The sequence below is a fragment of the Micromys minutus genome (genome assembly GCF_963924665.1).
Source record: "Micromys minutus genome assembly, chromosome: 22".
In the NCBI taxonomy this organism is placed as follows: Eukaryota; Metazoa; Chordata; class Mammalia; order Rodentia; family Muridae; genus Micromys; species Micromys minutus.
Window position 1 is genome coordinate 21,505,360 of NC_137957.1, and position 7,753 is coordinate 21,513,112.

Here is a 7,753-nt window from a genome sequence, read left to right on the forward strand (position 1 = left end):
GAAAAAAAAATCCCAAAACATCAAAAAATAGAATGCTGAACTTTATAAACAAAATATACAAGCCTCAATTAATTATTTTTCATTTCTTTTCTATACTTATTTAACAAATTTAAATTGGAAAGCAAATATGGCATGAATACAAGGCTTGAATTGTACAGAAAATATTAAGCTCTTAAAGACCCAGAGACCGGATAATAGGAGCAGCAACAACAAAAAGTTGCCTTTTATTGTGGTGTCTGATTAAAACAGAAAATAATTCATATTTCTATCTCTGTGTAGAGTTTTTATATGAGTTTAAAAGTATCTGAAGTTTTAAGTTGAATTAAATTGTCCATATAAGATGGTAAGGACCACTCTGAGTTTAGAATAGGCATTCGATAAATATCAGCTTGTTTTATTATTACTATTATAGTTATCGGTAATGGTTATAATTTCCATGTGGTATCAAAACATCAAATGTTTTTACATTTTGTGTATACTTGGAAAATATTTTACTCAATACTAATTCCTCGTGTCAGAATATAAATGTATAATTTCTACTTCATAGCCAGTAATTCATCAGACTTTCTGTAATATTTGTCAAATAAGTCCAAAAAATGAAAAAAGTCACTCATTGTAAGTAAGCAATACAGCTGTCTCTACATTTACATAATAGAGTTCAAGTTATTGCTTATAGTTACTCAGTATGTTTAGTAGTAAGTTGTGGGAGAAATAAGTTGACATATGAATAGTAATATTGATCAATTCATTGAATAAAATGTTAGCCTGACAAAATACTCAAACTTGTATCAAATCTGTTCTTATAACCTCTAATCATTTTATGTGACCAACATTATATTAAAAGCTTGTTCTACAGTCAGACAAGTGACAATTACCCCAAAACAACAAACACAAGAACTACCAGCTTTTGACCTAAGCTTCTAGGGTCTTATTGTCTGTTTTGTTTCTTTTGTTTTTCAAGAGATGTAAATTTTAGAAATTGATGTGCTCTTTGTTATAAAGTCATCTGCTTTTTTACTGGATATTCTCTGTATTTACATTTCAGGTGTTATCCCCTTTCCCTCCAATCCTATCCCCCTCCCCCTCCCATTGCCTTCATGAAGGTGCTCCCTCTCCCAACCACCTTCTCTCAGCTCAGCACCTTGGCATTTCCCTACACTGGTCTTCACTGAACCAAAGGCCTCTCCTCCCATTGATGCCAGACAATGCTGTCCTCTGCTGCATATGCAACTGGAGCCATGGGTCTCTCCTTGTGTGCTCATTAGTTTGTGTTTTAGTCCCTGGGATCTGTGGTGGGTTTAGTTAATTGATAATTTTGTTCTTCCTGTGGGGTTGCAGACCCTTTCAGCTCCTTCAGTCCTTTCTCTAGCTCCTTCATTGGGGTCCCTGTATTCAGTCCAATGGTTAGCTGCTAGCACCCTCCTCTATATCAGTATGGCTCTGGTAGAGCCTCTGAGGAGGCATTCATACCAGGTTCCTGCCAGTAAGCACTACTTGGCATCAGCAATAGTGTGTGGGTTTAGTGGCTGCATATGGGCTGGATCCCCAGGATTTCCAGCATCCTGAGAAAAAGGTTTGGGTAGAGAAATAGAGATGGTTCTCTACAGTGATCATACTGATTGTTATTATTGTACATTTGTATTCTACTTGCTAGCATCCCGGAGTGCCTCCTCATAACTATTAACACTCAGCACCATTCTGAGAAGCTATTACTGTTTTCTATGAGGCACCTGGCATTAATATCTTAATTTTCAAATAAGCAGTAAAGGAGCCCCTTACCACCTGCCTTGTGGTCCAGGTGAGCGGCTGGGGTCAGCTTGAGTGCTGTGGGTCAGAAAGGCAAGGCAATAGGAATGGAGCCTTTTTAAGACAATGCCTTCACAATGCAAGGCAGTCTTGGGACAATCATTCCCCGATGCACTGGCTCAGACAAGCCATTAGGGCTTGAGCTTATCGAAGCTGTAGTCGATTGTGACTATCAAGGACAAGGAACAGTTGAAGAAGGGTGGGTACTACTAAAGGAACTGGGTGTTGGGAATTCATATATGATGACCAGGTCACAGGCCTGGGAGGGACTGCATTTATGGGAGACCCAAGAAAGAAACTGAATGCTGGTGACAGTCAGCTACGAGGACCTGTGTAAAGTAGATCAGTCCAGCCATTCTGAGTCAGCGTGTAAAGTGTAATTCACAAGGTGCTAGAACCAGCGGGGCAAATCGAGAGGAGAGAAGGCCAGGCAAAGTTCCTTTCTACGTTTTCCTAATGCAGATGTGGATGGACTTGCACCTAGCCAGGGTCGCTACAGACAAACCTGGTGGGCAACTGAACAACTTGGTCAGCCTGTAGTGGAGGGCTCTAAGGCCAGACCAGCAATTCGGTCTAAGAGAGGAACAGGCGACCAATTCCCACAGTACCTCCTGCTAAGGATGAAAACCATCCTAGCTGCTCCCTTGCAGAGGTGGCCAAGGTTGCCTGTCATTTTCAACTTATTTGATAAACTGACGTTTCTAGGGATCAATGGACCTGAAGGTATCCCGCCAAGGATTATGTCCACACTGCCACTATTCCTTTTGGGGTAGCACAGGACTTTGCATCATGTTAGGCCCAGCCCCTGTATGAACATCTTCTTACATGTGGGTAGCATAACATTCAACTCTGAGTAGTTTACTGCTTTAGAGACTTGGTTAAGAGACGGGCATCTGAAAAGAGCTTGGGGCCTTAAATCACAAATAGAGCAGAAGGCCAGGTGTTTCTGTGACATTCCAGGTATGGATCGAATACAAGTGATAACCATCAAGGTAATGGGGGAAAGTGTGCAGTAGATTGTGCCTGCACGTGTTAAAAGAGTATCCAAAAGGTAACAGCTGATGCTCTTAGAAGCCATGGAGGTGATTATTTGGTATGCCAGCTGGTTTTTATGTCAACTTGATACAGACTAGAGCCGTCTGAGAAGAGGGACCATCAATAGAGAACATACTCTGTAAGATCCGGCTGTAGGGCATTTTCTTAATTAGTGGTTGATGGGGGCAGGCCCAGCCCATTGTGGGTGGTCCTGGCATCTATTAGAAATCAGGCTGAGCAAGCCCTGGGGGACAAAGCCAGTAAGCAGCACTCCTCCATGGCCTCTGCTCCTGCCTCCAGGTTCCTGCCCTGTTTGAGTTCCTGCTCTGACTTCGATGCTCAGCAGCACTGTGGATGGGTAAGCAAAGCAAACCCCTTCCTCCTCAAGTCAGTTTTGGTCACGGTGTTTCACTGAATCAATAGTCACACTAAAACAATTGGTAACCATGGTGCTGTCCTCAAAGACCACTGAAACGTGCCACGGTTGTTAGCTGCATTTCAGAACGGAATGTCTAAAGGCTCAGTTGCTAAAGATACTGCCTGCTTTGGCTGACAGAGAAACGGGACTGACTGGGCCCAAAGTGTCCACTCCCTTCTACCTAGCTTTTCTAATGGCAGAACTTGGGCTAAGACGGCCAGAGAGAATTTAAGGCTAGAAGTCCTGTTCAGCTCTGGGTACTGGGTCAGTCACAATGCCAGGCAGCATGTGCCACATGTCACAGCTGTGGTATGAGTGCTTATGGATAGACCCAAATTCTGATCAGCCTTAAGAACAACTTCTCGTGGGAAAAAAATCACTTCGCACCTGGTACAGGGAAGTAGAAACTTATAGCCAGGAGGGTTTCAGCGACCGGGTAAGCAACCATCAGCTAAAGACTTCTCTGTCTTTGGGTTTGCTGCTGCAGTTCGTGGTTTCTACTGCATTGTTTAGCAGTGCAGTCTGCATCCATTTGGGAAACTTCCTGTATTCTCATCCATTTCCTCATTTGGGTTTTGTAGTAAGAGATACACATCAACAACCCCTAACTTGCTCATAGCTGTGAGGTGAAGGCATCATGCAAGGACACAGGGTTCGTCCCTTCACTCCATTTAGAAGAGAACAGATAGACTGCTACATCACCACCCTCTGAGAACCTCTGGGAAGAGGAGGGCAGAAAGGAGGACTAGGGAAGGGAAGAGGTATTGGATTATCCAACTATCCTGGGAGCTAAACAAAGGCCATTTTAAGGAATTCGGCTGTGCCTGCTTGCAAATGATCCTCTAAGCTGGGCTATTTATGTCACCTCATAGAGGATGAGAAGAGAAAGATTTACCAGAGTAACCAGTCACCCCTACCGACTGTTGTATGTAATTTTACCATAATGTCACAAGGACTCTTGGAAGAAGCTAGAGTATATAGTGGGGGGGGGGGCCTCCATCTGGCACCTATAAGTCATTTCTACTTGATAGAGTTCTGGTGTGTGGCACTTGGGATTGAGTGCCTACACTTATGTGAGTCACCACTTACCTGTGCTCTATTAGGAAGCCTAATAAACTCAGAGTGCACTTTGGTGGGCTCATGCTTTTGTTTGACCTTAGGTGGAGGGTAGAAGTTGCTTATATCCTAATTATCAAGATGCTCACAAATCCAATGCAGGGGGCTGATAATAAAGGGGACTAAAGGTTGTCTGACACAATTTGGCCTCTGGGCCTTCAGAGTATCATCTCTCCACAGTTGCAGTTCTAATATGTGGGCAGAAGTGTCAACACAGATGTGGCTGGCTGTTGACAGGAACTTCAGCTCTCCTGGATGAAAGGAAAATGCTGTGTAGCCCTATGATAGAGACCCAGCCTTTTTCTCTGCCCGAACCCCCTTTTCTTTCATGGTTGTTTTTTTCTTACCATCCTGTCCTTCCACCCCATGGCATGATGCATCTTTGCATTTTAGCCTGGACTCTATCTTAAGAGCTTTATAGCTTTTATAAGTTTAATGAAAATATGTTAACATCAAAGTGGCCTATGCATCACGGTTCCTCTATTTTAATATTTAAAAACTGAAAATGTATATATTTATAATAGACTATAATTTTGTTTTTAACACGATCTGTCAGTTTATGTAACATAGAAGCTAGAACATATTTTTGCAGGTAAATGAAAACATGTCTCATCATGAAACCTCACCCCTGAGCTGTGAATGATTTCCGTACCATTCCTGGTTTGATTCTGCCAGAGGTACAGGGATTTTATTTTTGAAACCTCCCTGTGTGGCACTGAAGAAAAAAATCTCTAAGTAGATCCTGTGCTATGTTCTCACCCTCTCTGTTCTGACACAGGGAAGCAATACTTTCTCTCTCCTAATGGGGACTAGACAGTATTTTCTTACTAGGATTACTATACCACAGTACAACAAGCTAGATGACTAAAATCGGAAATTTGTTCACATTTTTGGAAGCTGGAACCCTAAAATCCAGGTCTTGGACAGACCATGTTCCTTCCAAGGCCAGGGAGCATATGCCTTGACTCTTGGGATGGGTGCTGGCCCAAGCAATTATTCGCCTTCTAGTAAATAAGCCCATTCTCTGCCTCCATCTGTGCATGACCTCTTCCTCCTGTCTCTTTTCATATGGTGCTGTCTGATTCCTAAGGACAGCAGTTACACTGGGCAAAGCAACACAAGTGGCCTCCCGTTTAACTCAATTGCGCCCTCAAGGACCTCCACATTCTGCATTAGAGATCAGGATTTCAGCTTTTTGGTAGTTAGTTGTGCTGGTTAGTTTTGTCCGGTAGACACAAATTAGAAACACTAGGAAAGAAGAAACCTCAGCTGAGGAATTGCCTTCATCAGATTGACCTGTATGCATGTCTGTGGGGTATTTTCTTGATTAATGATTGATAATGGGCGGATCTACCCATTGGCAGGTGTTCTTGGTTATATATGAAGGCAAGCTGAGCAAGAATGTAGCAAACAGCATTTTTCTTTGATCTCTGCTTCAGGGGAGAGGGGATTGTCTCCAGGTTTCTTCCTTCTCTTCATACATGATGAAGTGTAAGATGAAATCATTGTATTCTTATCTAAGATGCTTTCTTGGTCATAGTGTTTGTCAGAAACCAAACTAGGACAGAGTTGGACACAACTCAACCTTTACAATGGGGTTTGGTTTGGAATGCTGACATCTGAGTAATTTTTCTGGAAGTGACTTACTGTTTAAACACTTAAAGTTGTCTCTATTTTATCCCTCCCTCCCTCTGACAAACACCATTCTTTCCATTCTTTGTATGCCTGCAGTGAGTCAGATGATCATGAGATTCAAATAAACACATGAGTGGAAAGGCCATGTGCCAGTAATCATGAACCAAGGATGAAGAGCCTAAGAGGCTGACGGTGTCATTTTACTGCTGCTTGCTGGTTTTAGAATAGTCTTCAGACTACTGAGCTGAGAAAGGGGACTCGTCATTTAGCTACAGTGAATGTTTTCGTATAGCTAACATACTTTCTCTTCCCTTTGAAAGCAACTTGGAAAGAGTGAAGTTGAAGATGAACCAACCTGTGTTTGAAGACTAATATTTCAGATGTGCTCAGGTTTAACTGCCTGTACAACCTCAAGACAGCTTTTTAAAATAGTATGTTTCAATCCAGTTCCCCGCACACTCAGTACAGTTCTGGCTGTGCATTTATTGTGCAGAGCCTATATTACATTGAGCAATCATATGCATAATTTGCTCATGAATTTTATCTTAAAGGAATGTTGGACTTTTGGCAAACTCCTTATCTATGTTTACTGAGACTAGGTTGTATCTGTTACATTGACCATTCTTGCATCCTTAAGATGAAACCAACTGAGCCATGTTGGCATTCCTTCTTAATATTTTATTTGGTTTGATATGTTGCTGAGACTTTTGGCATCTACTTCTAGTGAAAGCATGGGTCTCTAGTAATGGTTCTCAGCCTTCAGGTCTCAGTCCTTTGGAGGTTAAATGACCCTTTTCCGCTTTTTTCCAAGCCGGCACTCCGTAAGGACGAAGCCATGTTCAGCTCGAGCGCCAAGATTGTGAAGCCCAATGGCGAGAAGCCGGACGAGTTCGAGTCTGGCATCTCTCAGGCGCTGCTCGAGCTGGAGATGAACTCAGACCTCAAGGCGCAGCTGCAGGAACTCAACATCACTGCGGCCAAGGAAATTGAAGTTGGTGGTGGTCGAAAGGCTATCATAATTTTTGTGCCGGTTCCTCAGCTGAAATCTTTCCAGAAAATCCAAGTCCGGCTAGTTCGTGAATTGGAGAAAAAGTTCAGTGGGAAGCATGTGGTCTTCATTGCTCAGAGGAGGATTCTGCCCAAGCCAACCCGGAAAAGCCGTACGAAAAATATGCAGAAGCGCCCCAGAAGCCTCACCCTGACAGCAGTACACGATGCCATCCTTGAGGACTTGGTGTTCCCAAGTGAAATTGTGGGTAAGAGAATCCGTGTGAAACTGGATGGCAGCTGGCTCATAAAAGTTCATTTAGACAAAGCACAGCAGAACAACGTGGAGCACAAGGTCGAAACTTTTTCTGGTGTGTACAAGAAGCTCACAGGCAAGGATGTTAATTTTGAATTCCCAGAGTTTCAGTTGTAAAGAAAATGACTAAATAAAATGTCATTCATAATAAAAAAAAATGACCCTTTCCCAGGGGTTGCATATCAGACACTCTGTATATTAGATATTTACACAACAATTTATAACAGTAGCAGAATTCCAGTTATGAATTGGCAATGAAAAAAATTTATGGTTGGGGCAACCAGAGCATGAGGAACAGTATTAAAGGGTTGAAGCATTAGGAAAGTTGAGAACCCCTGATCTATAGCTTTTCTGTTAATTTTAATGTTTTAATGAGGGGGTGCTGCTAACCTAATAAAATGCAATTGAGGGATATCTCCCTTTCGGTTATTGGAGATAGA

The 7,753-nt window shown here is 42.5% G+C and overlaps 1 protein-coding gene across 1 annotated transcript; it reads left to right on the forward strand.

Annotated features, from left to right (window-relative positions):
- Positions 1-6,819: 6,819 nt before the first annotated feature.
- Positions 6,820-7,449, forward strand: LOC308435126 (small ribosomal subunit protein eS7-like). The gene has a single exon (XM_080935741.1). The coding sequence runs from the start codon at positions 6,846-6,848 to the stop codon at positions 7,428-7,430; it is 585 nt and encodes a 194-aa protein (XP_080791867.1). The 5' UTR covers positions 6,820-6,845; the 3' UTR covers positions 7,431-7,449.
- Positions 7,450-7,753: the final 304 nt, after the last annotated feature.